Genomic DNA, 16870 nt, shown 5'->3' on the forward strand with positions numbered 1-16870 from the left:
TGTGTATTCTATCTACGCGTAGGCCTCATTTGAGCGCGATAAATCACACCGCAGGCCTAGCCTAGAAATTCACTATTGCCATCCATGTCAATCCGATGACCATCCTTAAAACTCTGGATATTTGAAAACGAACCGGCCAGTTCGGTGTCCAAAGTAGCCACACAGCTACGTAGGTGTCCGTTCGAATTTGTAAAAAAAAAAAAAAAAAAACCGAGGTAGAGACAACCCAAAATAATCCAAATAACAGGCCAGAACTAAAGCCGAATTACTGCATTCCCTAGTAATCCGAAAGAGTATACGATACTCAGGGCATCGCCTACAAAGTACCCACGACACCTAGTAGCCAGAGTATAAACTTAGTACTACGATACAGTATGCACTGTAGCACAAAGAGTCTAGCCAGAATACAATTAATAACCCCACCCCACCCCTCCTCTTCATCGTGGAACTAACCTGAGTTAACCTGAATGAGCAAGCTGATCAACATCGGTCTTCGTGCCGCGATTCCTCCTTCTCCGCACTTGAGTACCCCGGATCAACGTAACCCCTCCTTTGGACAGTGCCGAGGATAAGGGATATATCTACCTACCTCATCTTTCTGATATCTTTTCTGTTTATCTATCGGTGACGTTGCACATTCAGATTTACATTCACATTCTATTTGATAGTCATACACGTAAAGTACATTCATCCAAATACACCCATCCAAGGACAGCAGCAGCAAACACAAAACCAAGCCATCCATATTCAGACAACTCAATAACAACTCGATCGAATAGCAAGATGACAAAATCATCATCTCCCGGAACAAGACTCCAAGGGAAAGTCGCCATCGTGACGGGTTAGTATCCCATTCCACATTCCCCCATTCCCTCATCCTATCTATTTCAGAGCCTAGACCCTCGGTTCTAGAATAGACAGAGAGATAGCACCCAACCCAACACCTACCTAAATAACTTGACACAAAAAATACAGGCGGCGGATCCGGTTTCGGCGCCGCAATCGCGCGCCGCTTCGGCTCCGAAGGAGCAAAAGTGATAATCGCAGACATCAACGCGGAAGGCGGCCAGAAAGTGGCAGCGCAGGACCCAGACAATCTGATTTTCCAGGCGCTGGATGTCACCAAGGCCGAGGAGTGGAAGGCCGTTGTGGATAAGGCGATGGAGAGGTTTGGGAGATTGGATGTTTTGGTTAATAATGCGGGGACGACGTATCGGAATAAGGTCTGTCTGTTGTTCCCTCCCGGTTTGTGATTGATCTTACTTGTGGCTTGGGGTTCTGAGTTCTGGGTGTTGGGTTCATGGTTCCTGAAGTGCTAGGTGGTTGATTGATCGGTAACCGACTGACTGTGAATGAGCAGCCAACTGCAGAAGTCACCGAAGCAGAATGGGAACGCGTCTTCAACGTCAACGTGAAAGGCATCTTCCTGGGCACGAACGCCTTCATCCCGAAACTGATCGAGCAGGGACAAGGCGGTTCAATGATCAATGTTTCGTCGACGGGAGCGACGAGACCCAGACCTGGATTGGTGTGGTATAATGCGTCCAAGGGGGCCGTGTCGAATGTATGCCTCTTCTTTTCCTCTTCCTTTTCCCCTTCCTTTCCAACCCAACCCGACACAAGTGTCCATGGGAGGCCATTGCAGAACTGATGGTAAAACAGGCAACAAAAGGCCTAGCAGCCGAATACGGTCCGCACAATATCCGCGTCAACACCGTCTCGCCTCTCTTATCTGGAACAGGCCTCTTCTCCATGTTCACTGGCATGCCAGATACGCCTGAAAACCGAGAGAAGTTTATCGGGAACGTGCCACTTGGCAGACTGACGGATCCCGAGGACGTCGCGAACATGTGTCTGTATCTGGCAAGTGACGAGGGGAGTTTCGTGAACGGGACTGAGATGATCGTCGATGGAGGGAAGTGTATTTAGTTGGACTTTTGCTGCTGCAATTAGCGTATTTGCAAATTGATGGGTGAAAGGCAGTTGAAGATAATCGATGCTTTTGTTTGAAGAACTCGACGTGGCAGTCTGTTACGTATAAAGCAGCCGAATTGATGATAGTCGATTAAATCTGTTGCGGCCATGCACGCGGATCGAACAGGGACCAGTCTTCCTCGAGTAGACCCATCATGTGCTGATTCCCAGAGAACCAGTTCCCCAAGGTAGTCTGGGGTGCGTTAATGGGCAGCGCTTGACCCTCCACTCCTCTCATCTCGGTAGGCATCTCGCCGGTCAACGGATCGGCGGCGACTGTAGCGGCTGCCGCAGGATTAGCTGGACCTGGAACAGCAGCAGTGGCAGTCCAGCGCATTTCCGTATCGTCGGTCGGGGCCGGCGCCAGTCCAAGCGCTGTAAAGTATGAGTCGAACTCCTGACCCACAGAGGCCAGGGACTGGTCCTGTTGGGTCTGGGCCTGGGATTTGGCTTCTAGGTATAATCTCGCGACGGTACTTAGTACCTGGCAGAGGCGGTGCATTTTGGCGATCGCCTCGGACAAAGCGCAGACTGGTTCGAGGGAGGCGACGAAATCTTCGATGCGTTTGAGGTCCGAGTGGGAGGAGACTTCGATGATGTGGCAGAAGAGGACGATGAACGGAACGAAAGGGGAGTAGAGTATGGTCCTGAGGAGGGAAGATAGTCAGCTTCTGATTAGAATATGTCGGACCCTCCAAGCGCACTTACCAATGCAAGTAGGACCGCATCAGGTACTCGTCCACCTCGCTGAACATCGCCATGCAAGTCTGATGCGATTCAAGAGCAATCCTAGCCGTCTCGATGCACTCTTTGATAAAGGTGCTGGGAGAGTCAGGGGGCGGTGGGATGGCTCTGTAGATGAGAGTCAACACAGATAAGCGACACACTTCGTCAGACCGAACGTAGAGCTCCTCCACAATGTTCATTTTCGGGACCGTCTTGAAGATAAGCTATCGTAGGTCAACAGCTGATTTCTATGATAAGTGCCTGTCTTTAGGGATCCTACCTTGAAAGGCTCCATGACTTTCCACTGCATGTCCGAGGCTAATTGACGAGCATGGCCCACTCGCTCGGTCTCGGGCTGACAAAGGGCTGCAGGGCTGTACAGCTTCTCGTACACCTTGCCCTGGATCTTTGCCAACCGGATCCACAGCATGTAGATGTCCCTGTAAGGCTCCAACCCGACCAATGTACTCGATTCCCACGACAAAGAAATGTCGTAGTCCTGGATGGTCGAGGCGCGCCCGAGACGCAAAGAGAGCGCCTTATCGATGCAATATATCGACCAAAACAATCTATTCTTGTGCTCCTTGACAGCCGCACTGTCGTTTTCCATAGAAGACGCCCGGTGGTAGCCCAGAGTTTGGCACAGACGGGACGCAGTGGAAGTCAGCGTCAGAGCAAACGATGGTTTTGAAATTTCGATGGCATGAACAGCCTAATTGGTCAGTATGCCTCTGTATACGAACGGCAGAAAACTCACTCCCAGGGTCAGTGCCTCGACAGATTCCATCCGCGCGGGCATCAGGAGACTAAGATTAGCTAGTGCCGTTTCCAGATTGGCGTGGCAAAGCTTCAGATATTTCCGGTAATTCTCGCGTGTCTCGTCATCTTTGACCGTATAGCTATACTCTGAGAAAACATAGAACAGCCCTCCATTGACAACAATGAACGTGGCGTCCGAGTATTCCTCCGTGGCAAAGTACACCTCTTTGCATTTCTCGATCAGACGCTCGGCCGGGATAAACGGACAAAAGCCTTGCAAGGCGGTTGGCGGGTCCTCTGGGAGTGCGTGAGCATTCCTTCGCCAATTCTCCAACGAGAAACGTACCTTTCAACCGGCGCAACACCGGCAGAACGCTCTGAATAGGCGGCATGATTAGGTCGCGCAACCCAGAGTTCGGCATGGCCCGCTGATTGGGAAAACGGACTTCCCGGGCTGACGAGCTCGTCTGGTTATCCTGCATATTGACCATCTGCTTCAGCGTGGACAACGCCGCGCCCATCTTCGGGGTCGACATTTGGAGCGCACTGCGGGAGACAGCTGTTTCCAGGAATCTACTCGCGTAGGCGGAATGGGCGGCAAGCGAAGAGTTGCCCTCAAATGCAGGATCGGCCTCGTGCTGGTCCAAGGCAGCGGTAGTGTTGGAGCGAAACTCGGCCGTCGAGGGGGTGGCCTGTCCCGATACAGGTGTGGCATGGTAATATGGCTCGGCGGGAGACTTGCTAAAAGACCCCATGCTGGATCTCAACTCTCGGAGAACCTGCTCAATACTTCCGAGACGTTCCTCGATAAGATCGATTTTCTTTTCACTGGACGAGAAGGGAAAGGGTCAGGATACACTAGGTGGATAGAACGGCACAAAGATAACATCCACGTACTATTGACTAGAGATCAAAACTCTTCTACGGGGCTCACGAGGCTTCTGCCCAGCTCCAGTGGAGCGACAGACAATCTGAGAACTGCGACAATTCGAGCATGGGGATTGCTTGTCGCAGCGTATCTAGTAGGGGATGGTCCGCAATTAGGGTCGACTCCATGGCGGATAATATGGAGATATGACAACTGCCAAGAGAAGCATACCTTTCTGGCACGGCATTGATCACACTATGCACCGTTAGTATGCATTTCGACTCGCAGAGCCACAGTGCATGGGAGTAGATAATCTCACCGCACGTCTGCCCAGCGACTCCTTACCGTCGCTCTCGGGTCCCTCGGGCTCCATGCTGGCGGGATGTCACAAAGCACAAAGACAGGGGAAGGATAGGCGAGTAAGAGTTTTACTTCCAGCAGCTAAACGAGCACAAAAGTCGGCGTAAGACAGGCCGAGGAGCGTGGAGGTCGTAAATCAAAATGGTGGCGGAACCCGCGGACGCCGAGGAAATCAGGCAGCATTGATTTGCCAGGCCGCCCGCCCGTGACTTCACCACTTTGACGATGTTCGCTGGCGACGTTTTCTCTTTAAGAATTCCCCCTTTCTCTAGGCAACCCAGTTTTTTGGGTCTTCACGGTACCTGATCGGCATGACCCGATTCACTGCCACCACTACATTGGTAATCGTCTACTCTAGATTTGTATTCGTCTATGTATATTCTATCTCGGTTGTTCGCCGATGTCCGTGTCTTCATCAGTCATACATGCATCAATCCAGTCACCCAAGTTCACCGAATCATTTCTTGATACCGATAATAGCCAAATTCCGTGGGCTTTCGCTGTAATCGAATACGGGTTCAACCCAGCAGTCTTGGACGGTGTCGTACTCGCGGAGGAATTGCCAACGGTCGACGACAATGATGGCTTCCACCAATGCAGAGCTGTAGGCCATCAGGGTCCAGACCACGCTAAGCTTCTTCTTCGCGTGCCAGTACTGCTCCACGTAGCGAGCCAGTTCCTCGTCAGTCAGGTCGGCCATTCCTTCTCGGACCTTTTCGCCAAAGTGCGGGTCACGACTCAGTTTCGTCGTCGCAGCGCGGGCGTACGCCGGGAACGAGGCAAAGGCTGCCTTGCGCAGGGAGCCGACAATGAGAGGGTTTCCGGTTTTGGTTTCGGTCGATTCCTCTGTTCCATACAGATCCTCTGGCGTTTCCGGCTTTTCCACAATCTTACGATCGACCAGAATGCGCTGAAGGAGGGTGCGATAAAAGTGGCGCGTAAAGAAATTCTCGCTATCCTCCCTGCCCCAGTTGTAAGGAGCTTGTAGAGACATCGACCGTGCGGTGATGTTCAACTTGACGCCGACGCCACTGTCGTGCTCAAAGTCCTCTAGCCGCTTCGACATGGGAAAGCCGTGCGGGTCGTACGCAACGGCGTCCTGAGTCAGACGGGGGTGCATGGAACGCAGGATGGGGAGTTTGTAGGTCGCGGGTCCGAGTCGCTCAGTCACCAGATTGTAGCAGCAACCGATCATGGCGATGGCTTTCACCGACGGATTCACTACTAAAGATCGCACACCGTGGTGGAGAAGGTTGCCGCAAGAATGCAACGAGATGACCATGACCTTGGCATCTGAAGGCTTGCCATTGTCCTTTCCGTCAACCGTATCAATCGACTCCTGCTTATCACCAGCAGAAGGCGCTTCAATGACATCTTTGATGATAGGCTCCAGATACCCGTCCTTGATTTCATGCTCGATGTAGTCCATAGTACCCCTTGGTTGATCAAGGCCTGCACTCTCCTTCTTCTTCGCCAATTTGCCATTAGGATCATTGTGGAACGGAGCAAATCCAATCTCGCCAGGCGTGAGACTAATATCGCGAAAGACATTCACCATCGAGACATCCTCGCCATTCTCGGCCGGCTCCTCGCTGGGTGCGGATTCCACCGTCTCTGACTGTTGCGAAGGGACCTCCGGTTCTGTCGCCTCAGGCGCCTCAGGATCCGCGCATTTTACACATTTATCCGTTTTGGCATTGTACATGCGCACCTTCTTCTTCTCCGTCAACTGCGCGTAGATGTCCATGTCCTTGGCCCCGTTGATGAACTGGTGCTTGCGCTCAATGGCAACAATATGCCTGTTGTATGGCGGACTCGCCAGCGTCCGTCCCAGGTAACTCTGCCCCGACCCGAAATCCACGACATGGGTGAGTTTATCGCCGCGCTGCTCGTCCACCACGGCGCACAAGGAATCCACATATCGCGAGAAATGCGCCACCTCGTGATATTTCTTCGTCTTCATCCCCACGGCAATCCGCCGCGGTATCGAGGGGTTACCGGGCTGCGGCGGGTGGAAATCCCGCTTGAGACTCAGCCGACGGATCTGGTGGATGTATTCGAGGAAATCGAGCGGGGGAAGCGCAGCGCCTCGCCATTCATTGCTGGCTTCGTCGCCGGCGGCGACTTTCCGGCTTTTCTCGAGGAGCGGCGGGAGATCTTCCCGAAGAACCAAATCGATGATGTCTTGGATATCGTGCTGGTCGAAGAAGAATCGCCATGATTCGGGCAACAGCGACGTGTAGAGGTCGGGCTCGCGCGTCAGGAAATCGAGGATATGCACGCCCCCGCAGAGATGTCGGAACATGTCTGACGAGGTGGCGAATGACAGGAGGGCATCGACGTAGGCATCGTGGTCAGTCCACTCGTCGGCGAGTGGAAGAGGGTTGGGTCGTGACATGCTGGAGGGGTTTGGGCTTGCGCGAGTTCACAGTAAACGGGGTATCATATGGTTGGTGCAGGACGCGAGGGCGGGGTAGAACAGGAAGAAAAAACAGAAAAGAAAAGAAAAGAAAAAGGACAAAAGGAGAAGGAAGATCAGAGATGTCAATCTAGCATCGTGGGGTTGTCCTGTCTGGAAATTCTTGGGTGTCGCAAAGAAAAGAAAAAAAAAAAAAAAAAAGACGGAGGGGAAAATACGAAAGGGGTTTAGCCGGACGGCGCTCCACCCAGAATTACGGGGAATGTGGAGGTCGATCGTTATTCACCTCTCGGACTACTAAGTAGGAGTAGGGGTCTGGCTATGGAGGGCTATGGAGTATCATAGTACTTCGTATGGCTGAATAGGTATGAACTGATGTTATTTGACCTATCTACGGAGTAAACATCCCCTAATAATTCCTCCGGTTGAGTGACGTCTCACCAGTTGAGACCACTAACTAACCAGGCCTAAACAGTCAGTGCAACAAACTATTGACACCCGATGGAAATAGTGGCCTATAATTGCTGTCGTCGCAATCTGGCCGGTATAGGGGATTAGAACAGTGGTACGACAGGCCCGTCCAAATGGTACAAGCTAGCCTCTGACCAATTTCTCCGGTGGTGCGTATATAGAATGTGATAGAAGCAATATTGCCAACGCATAATCCCTCAAACCGGATTCTTCCTTCTGCTCATTCCTCCGTGGACGTGGTTGGATTCTTCAGGAGAATCAAATGCCCAATTCTGCCCGAGAGGACACCACGTCTTTATATTCCTCCCGACTGACCAGTCAGTTTGGCATCGGCGAACCACGACGGATGTTGCATCTGCAGCCTGCATGCTCAGCCCTTTCGACATACATCATACCCAAGGGCTCAGCCGCTTATCTACCAACGCGTCACACCGTCTGCGTCTTTATTGCCTTCAAGCAACAAATGTCTCCCCCTTGCTGATAGACGGCCAATCCTGAGCGTGTCCGCGGAGTATTAAATGGGCCATATCACATCGGATTCCGCAACACGAACTCGTCTGACTTCAATCATGGTGAGTACAGGGTCTGACTTTTTCGCCAGTACAGTTGCTGATCGTCGTAATTGCCAGTTTTTGACAACTAGTAAGCCAAAGGCACTGCCTTTTGGACGGATCCACGATGTACTTTTTCAGATCATCATCAACGGAGATATCGACACTGTTTTGACCCTTTGTCTTGTGAGCAAGAGCACCTATGAAGTCATCAAAAGCTTGGAGCATCACATCTGCGGATCTTTTATGCGTTCTCATGGCATCACTTGGTTTGACCCGGTCCTTACCTTAAATCCGTGGACTGGAGGCCAGAATGCCGTCACGGTGCACAGCATTCGAAAATTCATTGAGCGCCAGGATATTGCGCAACGACTAGCCCACCATATTGTGCCCTCGGTGTGGGGATCCTTCTCAGACGACGAAACATCGATCATGAACCTCAAAGCGGAGCTCCAGCTGGCCCAACGGCTGGAACGGGGCCTCTATGTGCTCTTCCACATGGCGGACATCGCCCACCCGACTAGGAAAGTAAAGCAGAGACGGTTCTCGAACCCAGTCATCACCGGGAGGCTGATGGTGCTCAGCAAGATGCTGGACGAATATCACCACCTACCACCGCACACGCGAAAGGCCGTCTCGTTGGAAAACTACGTCAGTCACATCCAAAGGGTGCTGAAATACGGATACAAAGAAGCCGACATCGGCAGAAGACGACTAGAGCTTCGAGGCTACCTCGACGAGCAGACGCAAATCGATTTCCACACCACGGTCCGGATGCTGCGCGAGCTCATGGAGCGCATGCTCCTGCGCCACGGACCGAAGGATTACCACCGAGACACCAACAATGAGTTCAGTGTGATCTCATGGTTCCTTCTGAAGCAATCGCCGCAGTCTCTGGAGAAGCTGTTCCTCGGCCCTCAGGATGATTGCTGCACGTTCAAGCCAGACTCTCCTACCTGCAGTGTCAAGCAATGCTATTTCTCGGACCCGCTGGACGACTACTGGAGAGCGTGGAAGGATGTTCCCGACTTGGGGTGTCGGGGCTGCGACTGCAAGAGACGGGTTCGAAGCTGGAGTGTCAAGCCAGCGCTGATCGACGCTCACGGACGGGAGTTTAATCGTGCCGCAGAGCGTTATCTCAAAGAGAGCTGGACTCAACGGCATGTTGGGCTGCACCGTGCTTTTGCGATGGGATGTTTCAACATAATTATCTGACGGAGTTTGATACCCGGGTTGAAGGATAGAGTGGAATAGAAGGATAGATTGTTAATCAACAAATATTGAGATTCAGGAACTACTATGGTTCCTGCACACCGAACATCATCTGTAGATGCATCCATCGATAGATTCAGCCCCTAAGGGAGTCCCTGACCGCCTTTCCTACCGCCAATGACCATCCCGGGCCCTCTCCGCTCCTGATCAGCTCGATAACCGTCCATACTTGTACTCAAGACATCATCCCCATCATCTCGAACGTCAAGGCGGCAGATAGACAGAGTCCATACAAAAATACTAAACAAATCTCATCAAAATGGATCACTCCGACCCCTTCCTCCAAGTCCAAGCGTAAGTCCGACCCTCATCCCCCTTTTAGCCGCTGATGGCTGACGCATCCCGATACCTCTAGAGACGTTCTCTCGACGCTGCAGACCTCACGCCCTCTATTCTCCTCCTACCTTCGCATCCGCTCACTAGCCAAATCTCCAACGAACCCGGAACTGCAACAATCACGCTCCGAGCTAGAAACCACCCTCACAGACCTCAGCGCCGATCTAGACGACCTGGTCGAGAGCGTACGAGCCATCGAACAAGACCCGTACCGCTACGGCCTCGAACTCGAGGAGGTGCAACGACGACGCAAACTCGTCGAAGATGTCGGCGCGGAGATCGAGAAGATGAGACAGGAGCTGCAGCGGGCCGTCACCAGCTCGGCCGCCAACACCAGTCCCAATCATGCCTCGGGACTGCCTAACCCAGCGGAGTTCGATGATAACGCGCTTTCGCCGTCGGGCGAGGATCGAGGGGACGATTACTATGCGGCTATGGAGCAGCAGCGGCAGACGGAGCTCATGCACGAGCAGGATGAACAGTTAGACGGGGTGTTTCGGACGGTCGGGAATCTGAGACAGCAGGCCAATGATATGGGGAGGGAATTGGAAGAGCAGGCGGTTATGATTGGGGAGGTAGATACGTTGGCGGATCGAGTGGGTGGGAAGCTACAGAGTGGCATGTCGAAAATCAAGTATATCGTGAGGAAGAATGAAGGTAGGTTCCGTCTTCTGCCACGCTTACGACTGCAAGGGAACACCGAAAATCATGCTGACTGGGGTTATAGATACGATGTCGTCATTCTGCATCGCGTTGCTCATCTTCGTCCTCATTCTCCTGTTGATTTTGCTCATTGCATTATGAAGATCTGAATAAATTAAATCGGTGCAAAGATCAACTCGACCTCGATTTCAGATATCAAGGTCCGACCGTTAGACCTTGGTCTTCTTGCGGGGCCTCTCCTCCTCGCCCTCGTCGTCATCCTCATCCTCTCCATCCATGAGTTCACTAAGGTCCTCGTCGTCGGCAGACCCGCCTGGTCGAGATGTCAGCGTTCTGTGCGAAATTCCAGTAGCGAGATACGGACCGAAGTATTTGAAGGCGTGGGTGTACAGATCCTCCGCCAGGGCGATGGCGAGCTCGTCGCCATCGCGGAAGATCTCAACTGCCTCATCGTCGTCTTCGTCATCGTCGTTCTCATCCTCCTCGTCCTCTTCGACCTGCTCGCCTTTGAGCAGCTTCTCGAATCGCTCGTCATCCTCCTTCGTGGCAGCCTGAGACTCCTCCGCGGAAACGGAGCGTCCGCGGTACCCGAAGAGGGAGAAGAAGCTCGTTCCGGCGGGGCTCAGACCACCCAACGAGAAGTCATCATCGTCGGCGTCCTTGCCATCGTCGTGCTCATGGGACTCCTCGATCTTGCTCTGCAGCTTCTTGAACTCCGGCAACTCCTTGCGATCACCCTTGTTCTTCTTCTCGGCCTCGGCAAGATCACACGCGGCGTCCAGCACGCCCTTAGTCAGATCCTGACCAGTCTTCCAGTTGATGCGCACGGGCTCAGAAACCAAGCCCTCCCACGACCTCTTCAAGCCAGCAGGCGAGCGCGTGATCTGCTTGCGCCAGTAGAAGTCCTTAACCAGCTTCTCGTTGTCGAAGTGCTCGTTATCAGCGGGACGGAACTCAAAGATGAGACGGAAGCTGCGCGGCTCGCCGTTGCCCTGGTCGTCGACCTCGAAGCGCTCCACCGAGAAGGACTGCAGCGCGGTGCCGAGGACCGCGGCGTCGGACTCGAGGACATACTCGTCGACATCCGGGGGAGCGTTGGCGAACACCTGGGTCCAGAAAGTATCCTTGAGAGGGGAGTTGGCGATGGCCTCGTCGCGTTCTTTGAGGAGGGGGCGGAAGCGAGTGACGCCGCTGCGGACTGAGGTTGGATTAGCGTTAGCGATGATAGAAGAATAGAACGACAGAACAGAACTATATGAATGTAGCAGAACTAGGACAGATCCAACCCAGTCTCGTTCATGTAACTGGAAAGCAAAAGACGACGGAAATCGCTTCAAACCAAAAATGAAAGAAAAAGGGAACTCTCACTCTGATCAACCTCAGCACGCACAAACTTCTGCTCCAGCAGACCGAACTGCTTAGCCAGCTCCTTAGGGAGCTCAGGGAGACCAGTATGCTCGTGATCAGCCATTGTATAGGTAGAGTTAAGTGTGAAGAATTATCGTAAGAGAAATAGATAGTAATCAAAAACGAAGATCAAAAGAATTAATCGCCAACCAAAAAAACCCAAGGTATGACGCAAGTAAGCAAGAACACGGAGTTCCAAAGATAAAAAAAGACGGGGTATCGACGGGAATGCTCCGTAGGATAAAAAAAAGAAGAAAGAAGAAGGGAAGCTCAACGATCAAAAACGCGAACTTTTCAAGGGGGTAGAGCAGGAAGATATAGCTCAGGGGGATAAGCAAAGAGGGGAAGAAATAGAGTTGTAAGAGAGTGAGAATGGAAAGACAATCTTAAGAGATTTTTTAATTAAAGTTGCGCATCGCCATGAATCCCGTGCCTGACTAAGGCGCGTTCCGGGCCAATCGGGCGTGTGTGAGGAGGTGCGGGTTAACGTCATCACTTGGGAGGTAACTACTAACTAGGTAGTATTGCTAGCAAGTCGAGTATACCAGAAATTGTTGATGTCAAATAACTTGAACAAACTACTACACTCGTCAAGGGCCGATCAACTCGTCGGTATTCGCTGCCCGTCCTTCCATCCATGTATGCAGTTTCTCCCAGTTCACGCATTTCTGCACCTTGGGCACATTGTGTGTCGGGATGTCCTGTCTGCGTGGACCCCAAAAGACCGTGTAGAGAGAGTAGTCCAGATTGCATAAGCTACCCTGACGGAGGAAATCGAGGCAGTGGTCTATAGCAAGAATCAGTATGTTGCGGAGCGACGAGAAATACGAAGACAATCTAACTGACCTGCGTGATCTTGAAGATATAAGAACTCTTCGCTACTTTCGTCCATTCCCGGGTAGACGTCTTTGTGGTAGAGGAACTCTTTGATCTTTTTCTGCTCGAGGTGCAAATGGATCAGGATCATTCTTTACATGAAGGGTGATAGACCAAAGGGACATACCACACAGTGCAGACTATGCGCAACTCCCAGACCTGCGGCATATCCTCCTCCCTTTAATGGGATGGAGTCGCCGCCGGATTGCGCCAGTTCTTCTTCGGAGATACGGAAGAGCGTTCCTAAGACAAGCAGAATGGTGTCAGTATATGGCCAGCCCTCATAGGAAGAAGGCGAGCATAATATACTTACCAGACATCAGTTCACTCATGGACTGTTGCCACTCGGGTCCGGGATGTCCTCTAAATCGAGTGTCGTTTTTCATCATGGATCGATATTCATATTCAATGATGTCGTTGGCCGGCGCTACAACATAACCATGTCAGGCGCCTGGCATTCAGCAGACAGAGTGTAGAAGTTGAAAGGGACAGTTCCTACAGTATGGGTCCTCAACCTCCCCATACGGTCTCTCATTGCGTGTATTCGAGCGAGAGACGAATAGCAGGGTCGCGCTCAAGAGTACACAAATCGTTAAGAGGACCGCATTCGAAAGCACCGAGACAGCAAGAACTCGGTTCCGACTTTGGTGCTTGCAACATACATAGGAACCTCTGGGAGTCTCATCCTCGCTTGTTCTCTCGAGAAACGGCTGCTGTTCCTCACTCGACATCGCCATGACTCTGAGGTAGATTGATCGAAAATTCTGTGACGGGGGAAGGTCGGGGACACCTTCCTATCAACCTGTCAACAAAAAGATGACCATCCCACCACTACCCCTACAGTACGAATGACCCCGAAAAGCAAACAGTACCAGCGCCAACAGCCTTACAGTTGGCCACAGCATGTACGATTATTGGAGCTCTCGACCCACCGGTCTATTTGCGCGAACAGGGATCAGATCATCCAAACCCCGAATTCCACATCCAACATTTAACCCCGCACGAGGCGCTCTAGCTATCAGGCTGGTTTAAAAGGCAATGCGCGGGCGTTTCATATGTACCTGGGAGAGCCACTGCCAGCGCCTGCCGCGTTGGATGACAGGGGTACTATGCATGGTGCGATGAGGACAAAGAGGAAGGTGTGCTGACTGCATATCAACGTAGGAGATATCACTTTCCGTCGCGAGAGGCGCCAAAAATGTCTTATTACTGGAATCGGTTATGATCCTGGGGAATTCTGGCCTCGCATCGTTTGGACAAGATGGCAAACAACGACGATCTTGCCTGACTGGGGAAATGCAGCTTCTGCAGTATTGATAGGCAAGTTTGGAAAGGAACGAGTCGCGCCTTGTCCACGTCCATCACCTCGTCGATATCCGTGATTGCTTGCGTTGAGTCGCACATGTTGGGGGCTATGTATGCAGGTCTGATGTTCTGAGAATGCATCGTCTTGGTCTTGGTCATTGGAGTCTGAATGGGCGGCAGATGCACCCCTGAAGTGTCGACCGTCGTATGCCTGATGCTGTTGACATGCTGGAAAGCTGGAAGGCGTATTTGAAGCCCAGTGTATCCAGCAAGATGTTTGGTATTTCCAGAGTGTGAATACGTTCTCTTCCATCTACCCCTGCGATAGACCTTGTCTGTCCATCAGAACCTCCTTTCCACAGGCGTTTTAGCAACCAGACAACCCTCCTTCAACATGAAGCACCTTCTCCTCATTGCCGGATTTCTCGTTGCCCTGACAGCTGCTGCACCGATGCCTCCAGGTATGCAATACAACTCCGACCCCTCACTTCCTTCTCATTAAACTGATGGGGTTATCGCGAGAATAGTCGAGCGCCGCGATGGGAATACCGAATTCGATCCCGACTATATCTTCAAGAATAAGCGCGCTGAGAACACGGAGTCTGATCTCCACTACTTCGTCAAGAGATAGATCAGACTGGTTTTGATTGAAGCCGTTATGTTCCTGTAGGGAAAGGAACCGAGCCTGTCGGCGAGAATGTCTCAGGAAGTGGGATTCCGCAAGCTTGATGGGGATGGATTTTGTGGTATGTTTACTTTATCGATAAAGCTGTTGAAGGACGTTGATTCTTTATGGTCGTATGTATTTGAAGAAAGCCATTTTCCCTCCTCTAAGATCTTAGATGTATACTTTGTATAGATCACCCTATGATTTCATCCTGAGCATTCACCATACCCCAGGGGAAGTGATAGCTCCATCATCTCATAATGGGACAAGATGCTCACCAGCAACGAATAGTAGGACCTTTTCCACTCTCCAATGGCCTCCCAATAGCATCAATTTCTGGGGGTCCTAAAACAGCCCCCGCCTCCAAGGAATAACCGCCAAAAAACAAACATCGACCCAGTCACTTACGGATCACGAACCGGACGATCAGGGGCTTGAACCTGACAGACGTACGAGTCATGCAGTCAGCAACAAATCGAGTCAGGCTGAAAGTGCCCAACAAGTCCCCAACAAGTCCGTCTACCTCCGGGAAACAAAGAAAGATGCTTCTTAGTGCGGGGCCTCAGCTCAGCTCAGGCATCCCGCCAACTCAGCGCACCACATAAAACCCACCCATATTCCCTCGAAGACGTAGCATATGATGTAGGATACTACTCTATTTTCGTTCTTTCTTTCTTCTTCTTCTTCTTCTTCTTGCTTGGACTCACCAAAATGTCTACTCCCATTCGTATCGCCATCCTAGGCGGCGGCCTGGCAGGCGCATCACTTCTCCACGCCCTCCAGCCACACTCACATCTCGATGCACACATCTTCGAGTCCGCCTCGGCCTTCAAAGAATCCGGCATGGCAATTGGAATGGCCAGCAACGCCCTCGAGGCACTCGATCTCATCGGCCCGTCAATCGCGCAGTGTCTCCAACGCGCCGGGGCAGTGCCTATGCGCGGGGTGAGAAGCATGCTCGCGCAGGGCCCCCGCGCAGGGGAGATGTTTGCTGAAGTGGACGAGACGGACGGCCGAGCGCGCGTCACGAGCATTGTGCATCGCGCGGCGTTTCTGCATGAATTGCTGGCCGACGTGAATCCGGAGCGGATGCACGTGTCGAAGCAATTGCTGCGGTTTGAGGCGCATCCTGACGGCTCCCTGACGCTGCATTTCGCGGACGGGTCGACGCACGACTGCGATGTGCTGATCGGTGCCGATGGCATCAGGAGTACTGTCAGGAAACTCCTGCTGGGTGTCGATGACCCTGCCGCTGAGCCGCGGAACACGGGCGCCTGGTGTGTCATGGTTCTGAAGCCGTATGCGGCGGCCCAGGCGAGTCTGGGCGCGGGCCCCGTCAATATCGAGAATGCGCGCGAGTATATGTGGATTGGTGAAGGGGTGTGGATGATGCATAACCTGTTGCAGCAGGGTCAGTTGGTGCAGTTTGTCGTGGCGGCGTATGAGAAGGACGCGGAGGGGTCGGATCGTCGACATCGCACAGTCGGCGCGGACGAGATCAAGAGACTCTTTGAGGGCTTTCCGCCGCATTTGGTCCGGGCGGTGGATGAGGTGAGCCTTCTTCTTCTTCATAATTCCTCAGGTTGTTATACCAGCTAACACAGACCAAGCTCATCTGCGATCAACCCGAACAAACCGCCATGTATCTCTGGGATCATCCCCCAGCGCGGACGTACGTCTCGGAATCGGGGTCGGTCTGCATTATGGGCGATGCCGCACACGCGACGACTCCCTGGCATGCCGCTGGCGGTGGCATGTCCGTCGAGGATAGCCTCATCCTGTCAGCGCTCCTAGGGCGGGCGCAGTCCGTTTCGGACGCGCGCACGGCGTTGAAGGTCTACGATCAGGTGCGGCGTCCGCGCACCCAGCGCATCGTCGAGTCGAGTCGAGCCACGGGGCAGATCTCATTCGGCCTGAGTGAAGAGTTCGGCTTAGACTTTGATAAATTGAAGGCAGGCCTGTTGCCGCGCTGGGACTTTATCGTTGGCTTCAATAATGAGAAGCATCGGGAGGAGGCAATCGAGTTGTTGGAGCAAGAGCTTGCGCAGGTTGGAGTTTGAAAGATATGGAGTTTGAGCTCTGACAGAATACGGAAAGAATCAGAAGAACCTTATGACTCCCTATAGTTCCTACCCAATATGAGTTACTCCTCCGACGTACAGGGAAGGAGATCAAAACCATCCGATTTGGATTGCACGCTGGACGCTCATTGACTG

General features: G+C 52.4%; 9 protein-coding genes across 9 annotated transcripts; 5 read left to right on the forward strand and 4 right to left on the reverse strand.

Annotated features, from left to right (window-relative positions):
- Positions 1–783: 783 nt before the first annotated feature.
- On the forward strand, positions 784–1929 carry LDX57_012151 (SDR family oxidoreductase; the record flags this gene model as incomplete). Its single annotated transcript, XM_046093887.1, has 4 exons — positions 784–841; positions 976–1223; positions 1361–1564; positions 1663–1929. 4 exons carry the CDS (start codon positions 784–786, stop codon positions 1927–1929), a joined length of 777 nt encoding a protein of 258 aa, XP_045949866.1.
- Positions 1930–2065: 136 nt separating this feature from the next.
- On the reverse strand, positions 2066–4700 carry LDX57_012152 (putative C6 transcription factor; the record flags this gene model as incomplete). The annotated part of the gene is made up of 8 exons (XM_046093888.1): positions 2066–2621; positions 2683–2924; positions 2981–3412; positions 3458–3756; positions 3806–4287; positions 4357–4478; positions 4559–4582; positions 4647–4700. The coding sequence occupies 8 exons, from the start codon at positions 4698–4700 to the stop codon at positions 2066–2068; spliced, it is 2211 nt and encodes a 736-aa protein (XP_045949867.1).
- Positions 4701–5144: 444 nt separating this feature from the next.
- On the reverse strand, positions 5145–7085 carry LDX57_012153 (uncharacterized protein; the record flags this gene model as incomplete). Its single annotated transcript, XM_046093889.1, has 1 exon — positions 5145–7085. The coding sequence occupies one exon, from the start codon at positions 7083–7085 to the stop codon at positions 5145–5147; it is 1941 nt and encodes a 646-aa protein (XP_045949868.1).
- A 1061-nt stretch (positions 7086–8146) lies between these two features.
- Positions 8147–9343, forward strand: LDX57_012154 (uncharacterized protein; the record flags this gene model as incomplete). The annotated part of the gene is made up of 2 exons (XM_046093890.1): positions 8147–8149; positions 8207–9343. 2 exons carry the CDS (start codon positions 8147–8149, stop codon positions 9341–9343), a joined length of 1140 nt encoding a protein of 379 aa, XP_045949869.1.
- A 316-nt stretch (positions 9344–9659) lies between these two features.
- On the forward strand, positions 9660–10540 carry LDX57_012155 (SNARE domain protein; the record flags this gene model as incomplete). Its single annotated transcript, XM_046093891.1, has 3 exons — positions 9660–9694; positions 9756–10393; positions 10464–10540. 3 exons carry the CDS (start codon positions 9660–9662, stop codon positions 10538–10540), a joined length of 750 nt encoding a protein of 249 aa, XP_045949870.1.
- A 68-nt stretch (positions 10541–10608) lies between these two features.
- LDX57_012156 (histone chaperone napB) lies at positions 10609–11870 on the reverse strand (the record flags this gene model as incomplete). The annotated part of the gene is made up of 2 exons (XM_046093892.1): positions 10609–11597; positions 11768–11870. 2 exons carry the CDS (start codon positions 11868–11870, stop codon positions 10609–10611), a joined length of 1092 nt encoding a protein of 363 aa, XP_045949871.1.
- A 526-nt stretch (positions 11871–12396) lies between these two features.
- LDX57_012157 (oxidase ustYa family protein) lies at positions 12397–13419 on the reverse strand (the record flags this gene model as incomplete). The annotated part of the gene is made up of 5 exons (XM_046093893.1): positions 12397–12593; positions 12653–12743; positions 12810–12925; positions 12996–13109; positions 13182–13419. 5 exons carry the CDS (start codon positions 13417–13419, stop codon positions 12397–12399), a joined length of 756 nt encoding a protein of 251 aa, XP_045949872.1.
- A 962-nt stretch (positions 13420–14381) lies between these two features.
- LDX57_012158 (uncharacterized protein) lies at positions 14382–14723 on the forward strand (the record flags this gene model as incomplete). The annotated part of the gene is made up of 2 exons (XM_046093894.1): positions 14382–14448; positions 14515–14723. The coding sequence occupies 2 exons, from the start codon at positions 14382–14384 to the stop codon at positions 14616–14618; spliced, it is 171 nt and encodes a 56-aa protein (XP_045949873.1). The 3' UTR covers positions 14619–14723.
- Positions 14724–15365: 642 nt separating this feature from the next.
- Positions 15366–16714, forward strand: LDX57_012159 (uncharacterized protein; the record flags this gene model as incomplete). The annotated part of the gene is made up of 2 exons (XM_046093895.1): positions 15366–16205; positions 16265–16714. The coding sequence occupies 2 exons, from the start codon at positions 15366–15368 to the stop codon at positions 16712–16714; spliced, it is 1290 nt and encodes a 429-aa protein (XP_045949874.1).
- Positions 16715–16870: the final 156 nt, after the last annotated feature.

The sequence above is a fragment of the Aspergillus melleus genome (genome assembly GCF_016097325.1).
Source record: "Aspergillus melleus strain CBS 546.65 chromosome Unknown contig8, whole genome shotgun sequence".
NCBI classification, from domain to species: Eukaryota; Fungi; Ascomycota; class Eurotiomycetes; order Eurotiales; family Aspergillaceae; genus Aspergillus; species Aspergillus melleus.